Here is an 18,412-nt window from a genome sequence, read left to right as displayed (position 1 = left end):
TCAATAATCAATAGTCAATACAATCATGCACAAAGAACCTGCAATTGCAACATGTATTTATATGGTTCCTGAATTGCAAAAATGCAAAGAATAGTATTTGTAAATGTAAACACAAAGTCTGCATCCCCCAAACTGTACACCAGCAATCTCAAGCATTGTGTTAACTGCCTGGCACTGAACAGGGGCCTGTTTTAGAACCCTCATCCCAACATCGACATCATATCATTAAGAACTTCCACTACAAGAACATTTGCTAAAGATTAAATTCATCCAATGCCAAAACTCACTTCCCCATTTAAACCCACAAAAGTCACATTCCAGCATCCCTTTAGCTCAAGACTGCTACATCAACCTCTTAACTCTGAATTAATCTAAACATACAGTATTTACGTTTTATAGGGATTAAGAGGAATATTGCATTAGGCTTGTATTTGCAGCCAGCTCCATACATGCAAGTCCAGAGCAGCCACAGCAGGTTTAACACGTCAGAAGTTGCAGTATTGCTTCCATAAAGGATCCAGCTGGCTGTCTCTTTCATGACAAGACCTTCAAAGCATCCCTGTGAACTGAACTAATCCTGTCCTCCACAAACACCCAGAGAAAGGCACAAACACACACATGTACACATGCATATGTGTTTGAAATTCTGTGATCTCAGAGTCGCTCATAAAGACTGAAGTGGGTGCAGGGGCTGCTGTTCTACAACAGCTGGGGGGGGGGGGGGGGGGTTTGGAGTGTTTGAGTGCATCATCAGCGTTATCCTGCTGTTCTTTAAATGACAAAAACAAGAAACACTTTAGATGATGCTGTGTCATCAGGTCTGATTGTTTATGCCCTCTTCTCATTCCTTCTCCTGAGGACACAGATAGTCTCAAATAAATGCACTCAAATTTGTACCAAGGGGCCATCTTCTCATAATCACCCAGCCCGGGGCAACGATCAAACAAGGAAAATGTTTTAATAGGTAGGACTTGGTTATCATGACTCTTTCTGGTAATATTGACTCTCCTCATGTGAACCCTGAGACAGGTAGATGTCACCCAGTTTATATCTACTTGACTTGACTTACTTTGTTAATATATTGTCAGAACCAGCTACACTGCAGGATACTGAGGTAGTGTTTTAGGTAATTTTCTGAAGCTATTCTCCATAATAGAGACTAATAGGTTTCAAAAGTAGCATTTTAGCTAGGATGAAACTTATTTGGTCTCCACATTAACTGTTTTACTTAAATCAACCAAAGCAAGCTCAAACACAATCGGTCAGTATCAAATAGACAACGCATGGACAACATACAGAACCAAAACACTCCCATACCCATGTCTTGTACCTTGCCTTTAAAGTTGCATTCATTTGGAGATATCCATTTACAGATATTAACATTATCATAAAACTGAAGGTTTCTGACAAGATTTCAACAGGTTGAAGATGATCCTGATGTATCTGGAGTCAAATAGAAACATATTAAGTCAGATGGTCAGTGAAATCCACAAAGAAAACTCCTTAGAGATGCATTGACGACATCACAACAATTGAAACAAATTAGATGTAGTAAGTGTCAAATCAGATGTACAGGGGGTCACCAAAGTCATAGGGTTCATCTTCTGGAGAACATAAATGTCTGTGTTGCAGAGATGGGGAGACTTTCTGTTGGATTATTTTAGCCCGCTGGTGCAGCTTGATAAATGATAGGGAAAGTAATTAGAAGGAAACAAGACATGAACATCTGTTCTAGCCTGGGGACCAAACTAATTGGAAATTTAAAACATTTACTAATTTGTTAGCTCATATTTTATACTTGGTGGACATTCCATTTGCGCCTCCTCGATTCCGACCTGCCTGATGCAGGTAATGCTTATCATAACTGTTAAGAGTAGAGAGTTGGTTTGTCCATGATGAAGGTATATTTAAGTCTGGGATTAATTTGTAATTTTTGTAATTAGTATATCATTGAAGGATGAATCAATAGTCAAAACTTGACCGTCATGTAAAATGTCTGTCATGTTGAACCATAAGCCGAGGAGTTTATCTCTCCTTCATAGGTTTAGTCCCTCTGATTGCTTGTAGCGTCCAGAGGTGTTATGGTCTTGATATATTGATGATGTACCTTGAGGTGGGAGGAAAAAAATACTTTTAAGACTAATTTGCCTTTGCAGATTGATCTGGCAACTACGTAACAAATGTTAAGGCTAGCCATCACGTGGCTGTCGGGTCATTTCCGATACTAAAAAAGTCATACCTGTTGTGGAGCATAAAGAGAACTTTTGAATTAGCAAGGAACTTATTCTCTTGGAACCATGACTGTCTGTACAGAATTGCATGGCAATTTCTATCTTATGTTTTCAGCATTTTCAGTTGTTGCATCTTACATTTGTCGTATATTCAGTTGTTGTATTTCATGTTTGTAGCATGTTTCTGTTTTTTTACTTCATGTTTGTAGCAGTTTTCTGTTTTTTTGTATTTTATTTCTATATAGCATTCACAGTTTTTCTTTGTTATATTTGTAGCATTTTTAGTTTTGTATTTCATGTATATTTTGTATGTTATGTTTGTTTTATGTGGACCCAAGGAAGAGTAGCTGCTGCGTTAGTGGCAGCTAATTGGGATCTGAATAAAGAATAGAATAGAATAGAATTCATCAGGTGACTGAAGTGTTCGAAGTATTTTGGAATTATTGGTCGGAAAAAATAACAAATTATTACTATTTATATAACCATTACTAAGCTGAGTGATAGAGAGCCTGCAAATTTAATTCCCTTTAAGAATACTTTTTCTTGCTTTGTAGAGAAATATGGTTTGAAACTTCATGTTGAAAAATGTTTTGAAAAGAATGAATTCACCGTTTAATGTATTGAACATAAAAATGCAGGGGTGGAAGGGGCATGGACTCAATGTGTCTAAAATACTGACTACGGCCCTGCAAATAATCCTGAATATATGGTATTATTTAAAGAAATTGAACAAATGGTGCCAGGAACACTTAGCTAGAACAACAACAAAGGACATGATTATAATAAAAACTAGGTAATGAGACTGGTTATTGTTTAAGGGCTGAATGGGCTGAACTTTGCAGTGTTGTTGATGAGGGAACCCGCTCTACATCAACCAGAGGTAAGGTGAGTCTTCATGCAGCCTCGCCATCCTCTTTCTACATGTTGAGGAGGCGTAATGGCCGCCTCTTGCAACATGACAGCTTCAACTTAATCCTCATTAAGAGCTGTATCAATGCAGGAAGTGGTTGCTGCAGTCACGATTGGACGGGCTCACGATTTGGCAGGAAGTGGCTCCTTTCAGCTGCGTCCAAGACAACGCGAGGGCCCTAAAAGTTTTCATTTTTCTCATCCCTACTTTGGCGAGGATTGTTTCTTGACTGCAGGACGTGATGGAAAGTATACAGAAGAAGAAACGCCGTAATTTGGCAGGACAGTGTGCTTAATTTTTTATTGAAAAATCGATCCCTCCTCCTAGGAGCTTCATCGAGTAGCCTACCGGTGTTTATAGGCTGCGCATCCTCGGGTTCAAACTTTAGTGCAGACATTTATGTTTAAAATATCATGATTCAGGTTTGTTTTTTAAATATGAGTCATGCAAAAAACAACTTAAGTTCCAATTTAGCTGTGTTCACTTTCAAATCATGATTGAATTGTATTGTTTTTAATCGTACAATATCGAGTTTCATGTTGTGAGTTTGTTTTTCCAGGGTCTTGTCAGTTGATATCTCAGTAATCTGCATGTTTAATTTGTGTTTTCTCAAATGTACACTCTAAGATCTTTAAAAAAAAGATCAAGTCACTGTTTAATATCTTACTGTACATCTTTCAGCAGACTGATGAAAAATACAATTTACATCTTGTTATAGTAAAATTATCCATTCAATATCAAAATAAATTAAAGTTGCTTTGATGCAATGTTAAGTTTAAGATATACTTGCAAAGTAAGTAAATGTGACTTCCTACTTTAATCCATGCTGTCTCCACAACTTCTTATACCATGTACAGTGGGGCAAAAAGTATTTAGTCAGCCACTGATTTTGCAAGTTCTCCCACTTAGAAATATGAGAGGTCTGTAATTTTCATTAGAGGTACACTTCAACTATGAGAGACAAAATGAGAAAAAAAAAATCCAGGAAATCACATTGTAGGATTTTTAAAGAATTTATTTGTAAATTATGGTGGAAAATAAGTATTTGGTTAGTAACAAAAGTTCAACCTCAATACTTTGTAACATAACCTTTGTTGGCAATGACAGAGGTCAAACGTTTCCTGTAAGTCTTCACCAGGTTTGCACACACTGTAGCTGGTATTTTGGCCCATTCCTCCATGCAGATCTCCTCTAGAGCAGGGATGTTTTGGGGCTGTCACTGGGCAACACAGACTTTCAACTCCCGCCACAAATTTTCTATGGGTTTGAGGTCTGGAGACTGGCTAGGCCACTCCAGGACCTTGAAATGCTTTTTACGGAGCCACTCCTTCGTTGCCCGAGTGGTGTGTTTGGGATCATTGTCATGCTGGAAGACCCAGCCACGTTCCATCTTCAATGATCTCACTGATGGAAGGAGGTTTTGGCTTAAAATCTCACGATACATGGCCCCGTTCATTCTTCCCTTAACACGGATCAGTCGTCCTGTCCCCTTTGCAGAAAAACAGCCCCAAAGCATGAGGGTTCCACCCCCATGCTTCACAGTAGGTATGGTGTTCTTGGGATGCAACTCAGCATTCTTCTTCCTCCAAACACAACGAGTTCAGTTTTTACCAAAAAGTTCTATTTTGGTTTCATCTGACCGCATGATATTCTCCCAATCCTCTTCTGGATCATCCATATGCTCTCTGGCAAACTTCAGACGGGCCTGGACATGTACTGGCTTAAGCAGGGGGACACGCCTGGCCCTGCAGGATTTGAGTCCCTCTCGGCGTAGTGTGTTACTGATGGTAGCCTTTGTTACTTTGGTCCCAGCTCTCTGCTGGTCATTCATCAGGTCCCTCCGTGTAGTTCTGGGATTTTCCTCACCGTTCTCATGATCATTTTGACCCCACAGAATGAGATCTTGCGTGGGGCCCCAGATCGAGGGAGATTATCAATGGTCTTGTATGTCTTCCATTTTCTTACAATTGCTCCCACAGTGGATTTATTCACACCAACCTGCTTGCCTATTGTAGATTCACTCTTCCCAGCCTGGTGCAGGGCCACAATTTTCTTCCTGGTGTCCTTCGACAGCTCTTTGGTCTTGGCCATGGTTGAGTTTGGAGTCTGGCTGTTTGAGGCTGTGGACAGGTGTCTTTTATACAGATAACGAGTTCAAACAGGTGCCATTAATACAGGTAATGAGTGGAGGACAGAAGAGCTTCTTAAAGAAGAAGTTACAGGTCTGTGAGAGCCAAAAATCTTGCTTGTTTGTGGGTGACCAAATACTTATTTTGTACCACTGTATATGTGAGGCAATAGTGAATAAAGGGGTAGGATTAGATAAGATTTAACTTCTTCCTACTCCTTTTAACACATGTAAAGTAAAAATGTTTCAGTGACTTCTAATGGAACTTATTTATTTTGTTTTTTTTTGTATAACTATTTCTTCTTTTGCACTTGTATTTTTTTTATTCTATTTGTCTTTTACATGTTTGAAATTAAGACATCAAATCAAATAAAAAATGTAAGCCTTAGAACAACTCTGAAACAGCATTTTTCAAATTGTTGGTAGCTTTACAAGTGATATAAATGTTTGTCTTTCTTTTATCAGAATCAGCTTTATAAGAAGGAGTGACTTATGGTATTGCATTCCTTTCAGTGTACAGATACAGTGTTATTGGTAGACAGAACAAGACAATGAAACACGTGCAATGAGGCTGGATGTAAGTGGTGCCTATTTAAAGTGAACTTTTCTAAGACTTGGGCTCTTATTATAGATCATAGTAAAAACTCTTCTGATCAGTTTACTCTGGTGTAGTTACATGTCAAAGATAAACAGATAATTAGATATACATGTAAAAGTCACTGCCAATGTGTCCGTCTGTCTACCTCTATGGTAGGACTTTGCATTCTACTTACTGAGGAGTGAAATGCTCTGTCAGCTCAGCAGGGTCATCTCAGTCCCTGGTTCCTTTTATTCACCCTACCTGCCTGTCCTGCACGGTGGACAAGGCAAATAACAGATTTTATAATCGATTCCTCCAAAATATGGTGCAATACATGGGCAAATACATCACCCAAATTATCTTTAACATTGTACTCTGACCTGATGGTTTATCTTGTGTTCAAACACAATTTCTTGTTTTCCATACAGAATATTGATGTTTGAATATGCGGTGACAAACGACAAGTCATTCACTCTTTAGCCCTGGTGTTTTCTGCTATTTTTTTTCTCTGTACCTCTCTTATTCAAATCACAGTAATTACAAAACATCTAAGCTTTGAAGATTTGAGAAGACAGAGTTTGATGCAAGCAGTTGAGATCTGAAAAAAGCCTTTCAGTGACATGTGTCATGCCCTTCACAGCTTATTGCTACTCCTTGGTGGTTTGCATTGGTGTCCACATCCACAGGGCGGGCTCAAGAGTTTTAAAAGAGATATGATTTCTTGTCCCTTTGGTTCTATATCCTGCATATAAGATGACAATAATAATATGCAAGTAACTGTTGTCTAGCAAGACAGTTTTTACCCTTAGTGAATAAATTCCAATCAGATCAAGAATTAATAAAAATGTTTTTCTACATCCTTAACAGTACACTCTGCTTTCCATTCATTTCTGAATGCAAAAACACTTGAAGGAAAAATGACTCTGTAGTGTGGTTCTGTATTTGTAAACTGGAGCCTGCAAGCATCATCAATATACTGTATATATCAACTCTCACATTGATTACTGCCAACTTCACTATGAGTGCCTATAAGCAAGTATTGAAGGTCTTGCTTAAATCTTAGTTACATTTTTTAATAATAACTCTTTTAGAGTTAACAAAAGTTGCCTATGATTTAAAATACAACACAGGTTTCGCCCAAAATGTGCTACAGCTTGCATAAACTCTGGAACATTTTTTTCCAGGTCAGCACTTTTGTTTTAGAGTTTTTTTTTTTTTTTTTTTTTAGTTCAAATCAAATAGTAAACAGAGTTGGCGTTTTAGAACCCTCAATTTTAGTTCTTCAACCTTCTGTAATTTATGATAATCATGCTATCCATCATCAGTGGTGAATCTTTGTTTTACCATGCAGTGTCTGTCATTGGTGACAATGAGTGACTCTGCAGAACACAGAGCATCAGCTCCTCTCTGTATTCATGACCAGGGCCTGCTCTGTTAATGTTTCACTGAGATGCAGCTTACTTAAAGAAGTATTAAGATAATGAAGTGACTCAACTTTAGATTTTTTCTCTACATAAAAAGCAATACACGCGTAAAAGTTTAAATGACTATGGAGGAAATACATCAAACTTTTATTAATATAATATACTGTGAAATGCCAACACAACAAATAGCATAAAAACCTTATTTTTAATATTTCAGAATTTTCTTTTGAAAAAATAAAAACACTCACAGCAGGAAATGTAACAAAATGTTTTTTACTATATAGATAAAATTGAAGTGTACCATTTCTGCATTATGTAACCTGAAAATAGTCCTGCCATTTATTCGCTATACATTGAATGGGTATCAGTGACAATGGCAGGCAACATATGAATCTGGTGTTTTGATATGCAACATGAAATAAATAACTATTCAAAGAAAGATTTACACTGCCACCATCTGGAAGGTTTGAGTAAGAACAGCAAATGAGAAAAGTGTGAGTAAGAAAACATTTTCTCTAAAATGCAAACATGAAAACAACTATATAATATGTGCAAACAGGTAACAGTCAATATTATTATTACTCGTTCTTATCTTCAGGCAAAATGTTTACACCATAGAAACACTCACCACAGCGGAGTGAAGCAGTGAAATGTTAAACCCAAGTACAAGCCAACTGAATTGGGGAAAAAAAAAAATCAAACATTTTTTTGGTGCCTCACGATCTCAAAACATGTGAAGGGACACATTAAAACTTACAATTATAAAAATATAATTAACAGTCAAGCAGGCCAGTGTGTGTATTTATATAAAACTGACCAGTGATTACCACTTGATCTGATAAAATGTGTCTTTACCAAATAAACACTCACCTTTCATCATTAGTGAATAACTGAAATACCACCCCCCAAGTACAAATCAAACATATGCAGTATTACATTGAATTATTACTCATATTCAGTGTATTGAATATTTAAGTGCATTCTGTGAAATATTGTGTATTAGAACTTTACAACCAGTGCTTGAAAGGTACAAATATTCAGTCCATGCACAACAGTCTGAGTTGCATTTGTCTGTTTGGCTAAAGGAAGAGCACAGTTTGAAAGAGAGGGGAAAAGAGTGAGCTTGATGTGTTGGTCACATTAGCTGCATTTAAATATATGAATGTTCTGTTAGGAGGTTCCCATAGTAGACTTATGAAGCTGTGAGTCCCTGTTGGGATACTGTTGGAATACAGGTGGTAGGATATACAGTCATGCTAATAGTGTCACATTATTCAACTGATAAAAAGATGGTAAGACGGAAAATAAGAGGAAGAGGAGGACTACAGGCTCTGGAGCCTGGATTTAAAATGTACCAGATTTAAAATACTTTAAAAAAATCTACTTTTCAAATGTTTTATGATGAATTAAAAGCATTTTTGTTAGCGCTCAAGGATAAACATGATGTATTCTTGGTACAAATACTCAGGGCCTCATTAAAGACACATTTCCACATTTATGGAAATATTTGCTGGGCAACACAGACTTTCAACTCCCTCCACAAATTTTCTATGGGGTTGAGGTCTGGAGACTGGCTAGGCCACTCCAGGACCTTGAAATGCTTTTTACGGAGCCACTCCTTCGTTGCCCGAGTGGTGTGTTTGGGATCATTGTCATGCTGGAAGACCCAGCCATGTTCCATCTTCAATGCTCTCACTGATGGAAGGAGGTTTTGGCTTAAAATCTCACGATACATGGCCCCGTTCATTTTTCCCTTAACACGGATCAGTCGTCCTGTCCCCTTTGCAGAAAAACAGCCCCAAAGCATGAGGTTTCCACCCCCATGCTTCACAGTAGGTATGGTGTTCTTGGGATGCAACTCAGCATTCTTCTTCCTCCAAACACAACGAGTTGAGTTTTTACCAAAAAGTTCTATTTTGGTTTCATCTGACCACATGATATTCTTCCAATCCTCTTCTGGATCGTCCATATGCTCTCTGGCAAACTTCAGACGGGCCTGGACATGTACTGGCTTAAGCAGGGGGACACGCCTGGCCCTGCAGGATTTGAGTCCCTCTCGATGTAGTGTGTTACTGATGGTAGCCTTTGTTACTTTGGTCCCAGCTCTCTGCAAGTCATTCATCAGGTCCCTCTGTGTAGTTCTGGGATTTTTGCTCACCGTTCTCATGATCATTTTGACCCCACAGGATGAGATCTTGCGTGGGGCCCCAGATCGAGGGAGATTATCAATGGTCTTGTATGTCTTCCATTTTCTTACAATTGCTCCCACAGTTGATTTATTCACACCAACCTGCTTGCCTATTGTGGATTCACTCTTCCCAGCCTGGTGCAGGGCCACAATTTTCTTCCTGGTGTCCTTCGACAGCTCTTTGGTCTTGGCCATGGTTGAGTTTGGAGTCTGACTGTTTGAGGCTGTGGACAGGTGTCTTTTATACAGATAACCAGTTCAAACAGGTGCCATTAATACAGGTAACGAGTGGAGGACAGAAGAGCTTCTTAAAGAAGAAGTTACAGGTCTGTGAGAGCCAGGAATCTTGCTTGTTTGTGGGTGACCAAATACTTATTTTCCACCATAATTTACAAATAAATTCTTTAAAAATCCTACAATGTGATTATCTGGATTTTTTTCTCATTTTGTCTCTCATAGTTAAAGTGTACCTCTGATGAAAATTACAGACCTCTCTCATCTTTCTAAGCGTGAGAACTTGCAAAATCAGTGGCTGACTAAATACTTTTTTGCCCCACTATAAATGAACTACAGTTTTGAAGCCATCAATCAAGCATTTTGGCATTCCCGTCTTTTTTTCTAAAAGTCAGGAGTGACTATGTTAAAACATGAGGGTGGATATCCATCGTTACACCTCTATCCTTAGTGATAAGTCACTGTAATAGCAAGTTTTTAAACAGACCACAGGTAGCCATTCTCTACTTTCTGATCACCTTCACTCTAAATAGGATATGTGCAAAACAAATGTGGGCTGTGTCCATGTCTTTTTACGTTTAAGTCTGCACTGCAAATATAAAACTCCAACAAGACGTAGCTGAAGACAAAAATGGAAACATGGTGCAAGCATGAGCCTCAACCTGTTCTATCGGCTGTATAAAGCATGGACATGGTCTCAGTGACATCACCTGTTGGTCTCCCTACAGCTACAATGCACCCACCCTAATTGTGTCTAATAATGGCTATGGAGAAAGGAATTAGATAAAGAGACCAATTATGTTTAATTCTGCTGTACAAAAATTGATATTTGAATATCGGCTCCATCAGGTATTGTTGGCTTTTTAAACCAGCCTCAAGTGGAGACTCAAGGAACTGCTGTTTGCTGCACTTTGGCGTTTGCTTCATTTTTCAACACTGTAGGCTGCTTACTCTATCAACACCAAACAATATTTGTAAACCAGCACCTCCTAGGCTCTCCCTCTGCCTCCAGTCTTTGTGCTAAGCTAGCTAACTGGCTGTAGTTTCATATTTACCTTGCAGACAGAAAGTGATATATAAGATGATAGTCATCTTATATAACTCTTAGCAGCAAAGTAGATAGTGTATTCCCCAAGATGTCTCAGTTTTACTCTGATTTGTTTTTGAGCAGGTAGAACACAGCATTACATTACCTCCAGAGTGTGTCAGTGGAATACAAAGTGTGCCCTTGACTTGTTATGCTTTTTTAGAAAATGTGCTTAAAATCTAGTCACAATCCCCAGTGAGAGAATGCACCAAGTGGAAACCTGCCAGATGACTCACTGCAGCAGCAGCAGCAGCTCCTGGTTTGTTGTCCTGCCTTGTCTTCATCCTACCCCAAAATAAGCTGCATCTTCTTTTGTCATTTCCTCAGCAATTGTTCTCCTGTGTCTCATTGTTCTCCACCACAGAGGGGTTGTGTCCTCATAGCAGACTGGCCAGGCTGGTAGTAGGTCCATTTTGAGGCTGAAACTGCACTGGAGGAACGCCATCTGTCCACTGAGACAGACACAAACACATCATACAAAAGTTCTTCCTCTAAATGAGGTGCATTAGCTTATTGTTCACAAATGCCTGATATAAGCTGTGCTTACACTGATGAGGTTGTGTTCAGGGAGGCTGCAGGCTGCGATGTGGTCCTGTAGAAGCTGCTGGGAAAAGTTTTGGTGCATCTGAGCTGCCTCATGGGCCTCCATGGTGTTTCCACAAGCCTTGTTCAGATCTGCAGGGAAAAGAAGTGAGTTCTGATGACCACACCTGTGATGTTATCCTTATAATCAATCTTCCTAACGTCAGAACCACCTCTGAATATGCTCCGACCAATCATGTCAATGCAGAGTGATAAAGTGCTCCTCCAACCACTTTGTAGTTCTCCCTTAGCGATCTTCACTGCTAATTCAGTTGTGGCTTTGTTACTCTGTGATGCATTGATGTTTTAACTAAATGAGAAAATGGGTGTCTCCTCCTCCTCCACAAGAAATTTTTCCCTGTATATTGGTGCTAAATGGACAGACAGAAAGATGAAGGGTTTGATTCAAACCGAGATTTTTTTTATCCACTAGAAACATACCAAGTCTTTTTTTGTGTGACCAGCTATCCAAAGTGAAACCCCCCGCACAAAAAAGGATGTCAATTTACTAATAACACGCTTCATATCTAGTTGTATTTCTTGTTCTTTCTTTTTCTTTCCCCCCTCATATTTCAGCAAATCACATTCCAGCTAGCTACCTATTGTTTACAGCCTTAGTTCAGGTTAAAACAAAAACACTGGAGGTATTTTCCCCCAAAAATAAAGAAGCATTTTATTATTTGGCAGTAATGACTAAATTCAAACCAAACTCCATTAAAAAAAGAAACATTTTTAAAGTTGTTTCCTTCTGGTCTTGCAAATAGACCTGAGAATCCTGAGTTCAGAGGATTCAGCATTATGTTATTTTGATGTTATTTCATCCTTTCAGCCTTTTTATCATCCGCTAGTTTGCAGCTGCTACAAAAATAATCCTATTAGCCAGCACAGAAACAAAATTGTTGTAATTATGAATCAATCACATACTGCTGAAATGTTCAACTTCCTATCTTTCTAATTGCGCACTCTTCTTCGCTAACTAGCTTGCCTAGCTTGTAACCAAAAGAAAAGAGGAAGACAGGAATAGAGTACACAGGATCTGGTAACTACTGTATAGTTGACTTGAAAAAGCAAAGACAGACAGTGACTTTCTGATCTTAGTTCTAAATTACAGGATTTAAAGGATCTTCTGCTAATAACTTGGTGCCGTATACCACAGCAAACCTTTAGAGGTCCAGTGGAGTCCATCTCTCATCAGGTCAGGGCTGTTTTGGTCTCAACAAGTCGAGACGGGGCCTACACAATATTTGGCAGGTGGTCATAATGCTATGGCTGATCAGTGCATAATGCTATGTCTTCATCCAAGAACAGGTACAGTGTTCCATAAGTTTTACAATTGCGCCCCCATCAGGCCAAACTGTGACCTCAGCTATAACATCTTTGACCGTATCTGAGACAATACTTGCCCTTAACACGATACCAAACAAAGACCTCAATGCAAGTTAAAGCTAGGTAAACACTGTACCTTTGAGGAGTGCAGAGGACCACAGCTGCACAGACATGTCGGGTATCTTGCTGGCCAGCTGCATGGCAGGAACCACCATGTTGTTACTTTCCTGAAAAGAAACCATGGACCCAGAAAGTGATCAAGTTTAAAAACTGAGCCCAAAGACAGACACTACTGTTTGCGGTGGGACAGAGAAAATATTCACTAAGATGTGCGGCGCTCACCCTGTGGTTCCCCAGGACAAAGAAGATGTGGCCCAGCAGTACCAGTGAGCAGGCAGTCAGCCTGTTTAGATCCTCAGCATTAGACATCTTCAGAGTCTCCCGTAGAAACCTCCTGTTGGTGTAAGTTTACACTGTGAAATCCCTTTTGCTTTGAGCATAACGCCAGAACTGACAGAATGGAAACTATTTTGAAGTTAGTTACTAAACGCAGAATGTTATTACTTGGCCTCGTTGTACCGTCCCTGGAAGAAAGAGAGGAGTCCTCTGATGTAAAACGCTGCAGCTCGAAGACAATGAGAGCTGAAGAAGATGAAATAGGATTTTAAAAGTTTGAAAAAACTCAAAACAAACTCCAACTAAGTTAGGTCATAACTAAAAAATGTACCTCACAGGGAAGTTTTGATCAGGATTAATCCTTTCCAGAAGGCTGTACAGCTGTCAAAAAATAAGAATGGAAAGTAAAGAAAAAAACAGTGAAAGTGTGTTTCTATTTGTGTAGATGCTGAGGGAACAAACAGCTGCCTGACCTCTTGATATCTGTTGCCTTCCCGGATGTACACACTGGCCAGGTTTGTCACTATAAATGTCCACAGCTCCTGGTGGGAGGTCAGCTATCAGAAAGATAAAAATAATATTTACAAAACTTCACACAGCCATAGATTTTAAACCCCAAACTGTTTTCTGTTTAAATATCACATTCACTTAGATAATCTATATCCATTGCTGTCTCTCCCTGTCCCTCTCTTCTGCTGTTCGCGTGTGTGTGCGTGTGTGCGTGTAGGTGTGTGCGTGCGTGCGTGCGTGCGTGCGTGCGTGCGTGCGTGCGTGCGTGCGTGTGTTATTTTACGGGTTTAAGGTATGTATTTTTACTTGTGTGATATTCTGATTTATTGGTCCATATTTTACCTGGTCCAGTTCCGGACATTAGCGTGATTATGCTCTATGGCACTTTAATGCACTAACTTGCACTTTAGTATAACTTATTATGCTCTTGTGATGTATTATTGTTTTCTTTGTCATGCTACCATGATGTACTGTTTTCATGAACTCTGTTTTGACCTGCCGGGGACTACGGATGAAAATTAGCCGTATGGCTAACTCTGGCATATTTACATTGATGAAAACACTGAAATGTTCATTAATATGCACTGTCCCTTTAAATAAATAAATAAATACTGTAGTCAGACTTCTTCAAAAAGGTTCCAGGAACCAATCTGAACAGACTTGTTGATGTATAAACAAATTTTTTTCATATGCAAATGGGTTCTTTTGATAGTAGGAGATTGCAATCAACACATAAACGTTTTGATTCAACAGCACATATATGAACTCACCTGTAGAGCAGCAGTGAACTGAGCCTCAGCATTGTCCATACAGTTCACTGAGATGCAGTAGAGGCCCTGGCAGAGGAAAAAAAGAAGCAGATGTGAGTTTCTTGTTATTTGGGACGATGCATCTGGAGCACTTCTGCAGCAACTGAACTTAAAAGTCACTTAGACAAAAAAAAGGAAATATGGCAGTATAATGATAAACACTTAAAAGGGTTATTTCTGCCTGAAGACTTACCAGTAGTGTGTGAAGCTGAGCAGCATGATTTGTAAACAGCCGTGGAGACTGCTGGCAAAGCTGACAAACCTGAGAAATCTAAACACAGAAAGACTTGTCACAATCTTAGACTACGTTTAAAAGGTTAAGAAAACCTCCTGAGCAAAACAGTGTTACTGTATCCATGCTATTCTTCAAAAGGTAAATGTAGATGAGGTCTACAGCTGATGTACACACCTCTTGTAAAGCTGTGGCCTTGTGTCCAGTGACAAGGCGGCACATGATGATATGCTCCAGCAGAATGACTTGAAAGGTGGACAGGATGGGATTGCTGTCCAGCACTTTGAACACAGAAAGATAACTATTGATCACAGTCACCAAGACACATAGAAGTGATAGGTGGCATAATTTAAAAAAAACGTACTCTTCAGCTTTTCTAGCTGCATGAGAGCTTTGTCTGTGTACTTCTGTGCCTTCTCCAAGTAGCCTGCCTGCATGGAGTGCATCACTGTCACCTTTTACACACATACAAAAACATGGAATATGTTGAATAGAATACGCTCATTCAGAAATGATGTATAATAACACATGTGATAAAATCTCACCAAGTACACAAGCACACACATGTGCTCTTTGGGCAACCAGTGGAAGAGATCGGCTGGATTAGTGGGAAGGATCTCATCGTCATTAAGAGTGGAGATGGTCTGGATACACTGCTGGAGCTGCTTCAGACACGGCTTCACACTCTTTACCTGAAACCAACATAAAAACCAGGACTCAGTCTGATCATTGTGTACTTTGAAGGTGAGTAATTGCAATCTAAAGATGAAACTGAAACAACCTTTATATGATATGAGTTAAAGTTATGGGCTGAAGAATGATCTACAGAGACATACACATACACGTGTACCTGTCCAGCATCCAGGTAGTGTGTAACCTGCAGCACAAGGAAAAACACCCTCAGCGACTCCTTCTGGATCGGGTTTCCCTGCCAGTTTTCTACTATGGTCCCGCAAAGTGTCAGCAGAGGGTGAACCTCGCTCAGCTTCCGCTCCATCAGAAGCAGCTGCAGAGCCACAAATGCAGTATTAAGAGGTGTACACTGTCACAATGGCATAGTTGGTGTGTGAAAAGCCACTAAAGCAGAGATAATTATCATACATACCATTCCTTTACTGAGTAAAAATAAAGCTCTGTAAGAAAAAGAAAAGGACAAGAGTCATGAAGCACAAACCAACAGATCAATGTGTTCAATATGAATCTGATGTTTGTACCTTGTGTATTCTGAGCCCATCACTCTTGCATACTCAGCCCCAACTCCAAGGAGATCACAAGCAGATACCAAGTCCTTCTCCAGAGCATGGAGTTGCTGAGAGACAGAAGATACAAGCCATTGTGACCTTTATTTATAGGAAACTAGGCATCAATAGAGTGTAGGCAAAATATAGCATTTACTTAGTATTGTAAATGAAAGAAAATACATTTTAGAAGTAAATACTACATGTTTTTATCAGTTTTTCAGTTATAAAGTTGTTTAAAATACATGATTTGTTCATACTGCAAGTTGAAAAAGTAGCCTGCAGTGCCAGTAGGGAGTTTGCTGAGAAGTCTGGATGGCTTTCCTCAGCACTGGCTTCGCTGAGTCTACCAACATCTAGAACAGAAAACAACAAGAGTCACTGAAACAGCAAAACAACCAAGCAGTACCCGCTACTGACAGTTCTTTTTAAAGTTAAGTCTTATATGTACTCAAACCTATTGAAGCATTATTCAAAGTTATCCCATTCTGACAGCATGACCGTGTGCACGTACCTGCTGGCAGTAAAACTCTGAGAGGATGCTCCCTGCTTCAAATGTCACATCTTCAAACTGAGGAATCTGATGTGAGTCATTAAGGATTGGTAGTTAATCTTTTGATAAATATTTGAATGCTAAAAAAAAGCCAGATAAAATGTATAAATCAAAGATATAAAGCATTTCAGAGTCTCATTTCTGCACTGGTAACACCCTTGCTATTTAAATTCACATCATAAAAAAGGATACTTCCTGTGATGTGAACCACTGTAGAAAAAAAAAAAGATGAAGTTAGTTTAAGGATCACACTGAGGATTAATTTAGACAGAAAGCTGGCACAAAACAAACTACACTCTGGTGGAGCTATAATGCTTATTATTAATATATATTTTTAAAGTGTAATAATTTATTACCGCTTTTTCCAGGTGAGTCTGGGCCAGCTCGCTATTCTTTGTGTGTCTGTAGAGGACCGAGCCCAGCTGCAGGTGAGTCCGGGCCTCGACTCTGGGTGGTGGCTTGAACTGAAACACCGCCTGCAGGCAGTGGACGCACAGACGTATCTTTGGTGGGCTCGACGTGCGGAAATGTTCTGCAAAGCCCAGCAGGGCTAAGTACCAGGGCTCCTGGTCCTCTGTGCTCGCCTCCATCCTAATTCTAACCACAATGTTTACAAGTACACGGACAAGTACTTGTAGGGTACAATCAGGATACAACTGTCCACTAGCGAGCTCTAAACATTTGTGTACATCATTACCACACCCCCGAGGCAGCAGGGGGAAGAACAACTTCCGGTTTTTCTTTTCAACATAAAAGCACAGGTCACATAGGCTACATAACTTTTACGTGTATGTCAAGTGGTCTTTGTAAAAAAAAAAAAAAAAAAAAATTCTGGACTGAAATCCATGAATGGTTAAAAATAAAAATTAAATCCATTCCAAATTCCGTTTCAATAAATTACATAACTTTCAGTTTGATATTCAAAAATAAAAGTGATGAAATCTACTGTAACATAATCCTGTTCCTCTCAAAATTCTTTATTCATAAAAACAGAACTATAAAATCTCCCCCCAAATTTGTTGTTTTTCTAAATGAATTCCAGTTATACCTAAAATCATTGAAAATAATGAAAGGACCTAAAGCACTTAAAATATACAATTCCCTTAAAGAATTCCCCACTGACTTGTAAAATTATTCCCTCTCCTTACTCAACTTATTTTATTATTTATTTTCTATGTATGTATAATTTTCTCATTTGCCTTAAATTAACAACTGAAGCTGTATTGTTTCTGTGTCCTTAATGATTGTTTATGTATGATGCTACTTCAACTACAATGTACGCATTGTTTGTTATGTACATCTAAAATAAAGTAAAGAAATATAAAATAAAAATAAAAGTGGTCTTTGTAACATATCGGTAGTAACAACAACATATATTCCCCATATGTTATGGGGCATTAAACAATATTTTCACACTAGAGAGAATATATAACCAGAAATAGCTACCTCATGAACAGAGCCACCTTCATCCTTGCACTATTGCACGTTATCATGTTTGTCTATTGTTTCTTTTATTGCACTCGTGCCTTTTGTACTTATATATATATTTTATATATTTTTTTATTAGTACTTGATTTTTAGTGTCTGTCTATTTATGTTTGTACAGGGAGTACGCAAAAATACCGGTATCAAATTCCTTGTATTCTTGAGATACATTGTGTTTAAAGTTCTTTCTGATTCTTTGTGATATAGTCCCCAAATTCTTCCTTTATTTTGAAGGTAAAGTCGTCAAAATAAAACTTTCACTCTCAGGTGCATATGTTTGTCCCATATAACTGTTAATCACGTCCTGATAAGAAACATTCTAGCTTCTCACTTTGTATTGCTTCTCACAACTTTTTTTCCCCCCAGGCGATAATGCCTCTTTGGCTCCAGATGAAAAACTATAAGAGTGGAACTAATGTCTATGCAGTCTATGACCCGACCGAGATTATTTATTGGTGGGACCGAGTTGCGCACTTTGCTATTCACATAAATTGATGCG

General features: G+C 38.9%; 1 protein-coding gene across 1 annotated transcript; it reads right to left on the bottom strand.

The window, feature by feature from the left end:
• Positions 1 to 10,474: 10,474 nt before the first annotated feature.
• mau2 (MAU2 sister chromatid cohesion factor) lies at positions 10,475 to 17,177 on the bottom strand. The gene is made up of 19 exons (XM_034703232.1): positions 16,785 to 17,177; positions 16,621 to 16,638; positions 16,390 to 16,455; positions 16,136 to 16,231; positions 15,852 to 15,946; positions 15,743 to 15,770; positions 15,488 to 15,643; positions 15,183 to 15,329; positions 15,002 to 15,092; positions 14,815 to 14,918; positions 14,599 to 14,676; positions 14,367 to 14,432; positions 13,560 to 13,643; positions 13,418 to 13,467; positions 13,255 to 13,332; positions 13,033 to 13,144; positions 12,827 to 12,917; positions 11,330 to 11,457; positions 10,475 to 11,234 (listed from the first exon to the last, which is right to left on the bottom strand). Exons 1-19 carry the CDS (start codon positions 17,016 to 17,018, stop codon positions 11,160 to 11,162), a joined length of 1,797 nt encoding a protein of 598 aa, XP_034559123.1. The 5' UTR covers positions 17,019 to 17,177; the 3' UTR covers positions 10,475 to 11,159.
• Positions 17,178 to 18,412: the final 1,235 nt, after the last annotated feature.

The sequence above is a fragment of the Notolabrus celidotus genome, chromosome 15 (genome assembly GCF_009762535.1).
Source record: "Notolabrus celidotus isolate fNotCel1 chromosome 15, fNotCel1.pri, whole genome shotgun sequence".
Classification (NCBI taxonomy): Eukaryota; Metazoa; Chordata; class Actinopteri; order Labriformes; family Labridae; genus Notolabrus; species Notolabrus celidotus.
The sequence above is the reverse complement of the archived record's forward strand: the minus strand, read 5'-3'. Positions and strand labels throughout refer to the sequence as shown.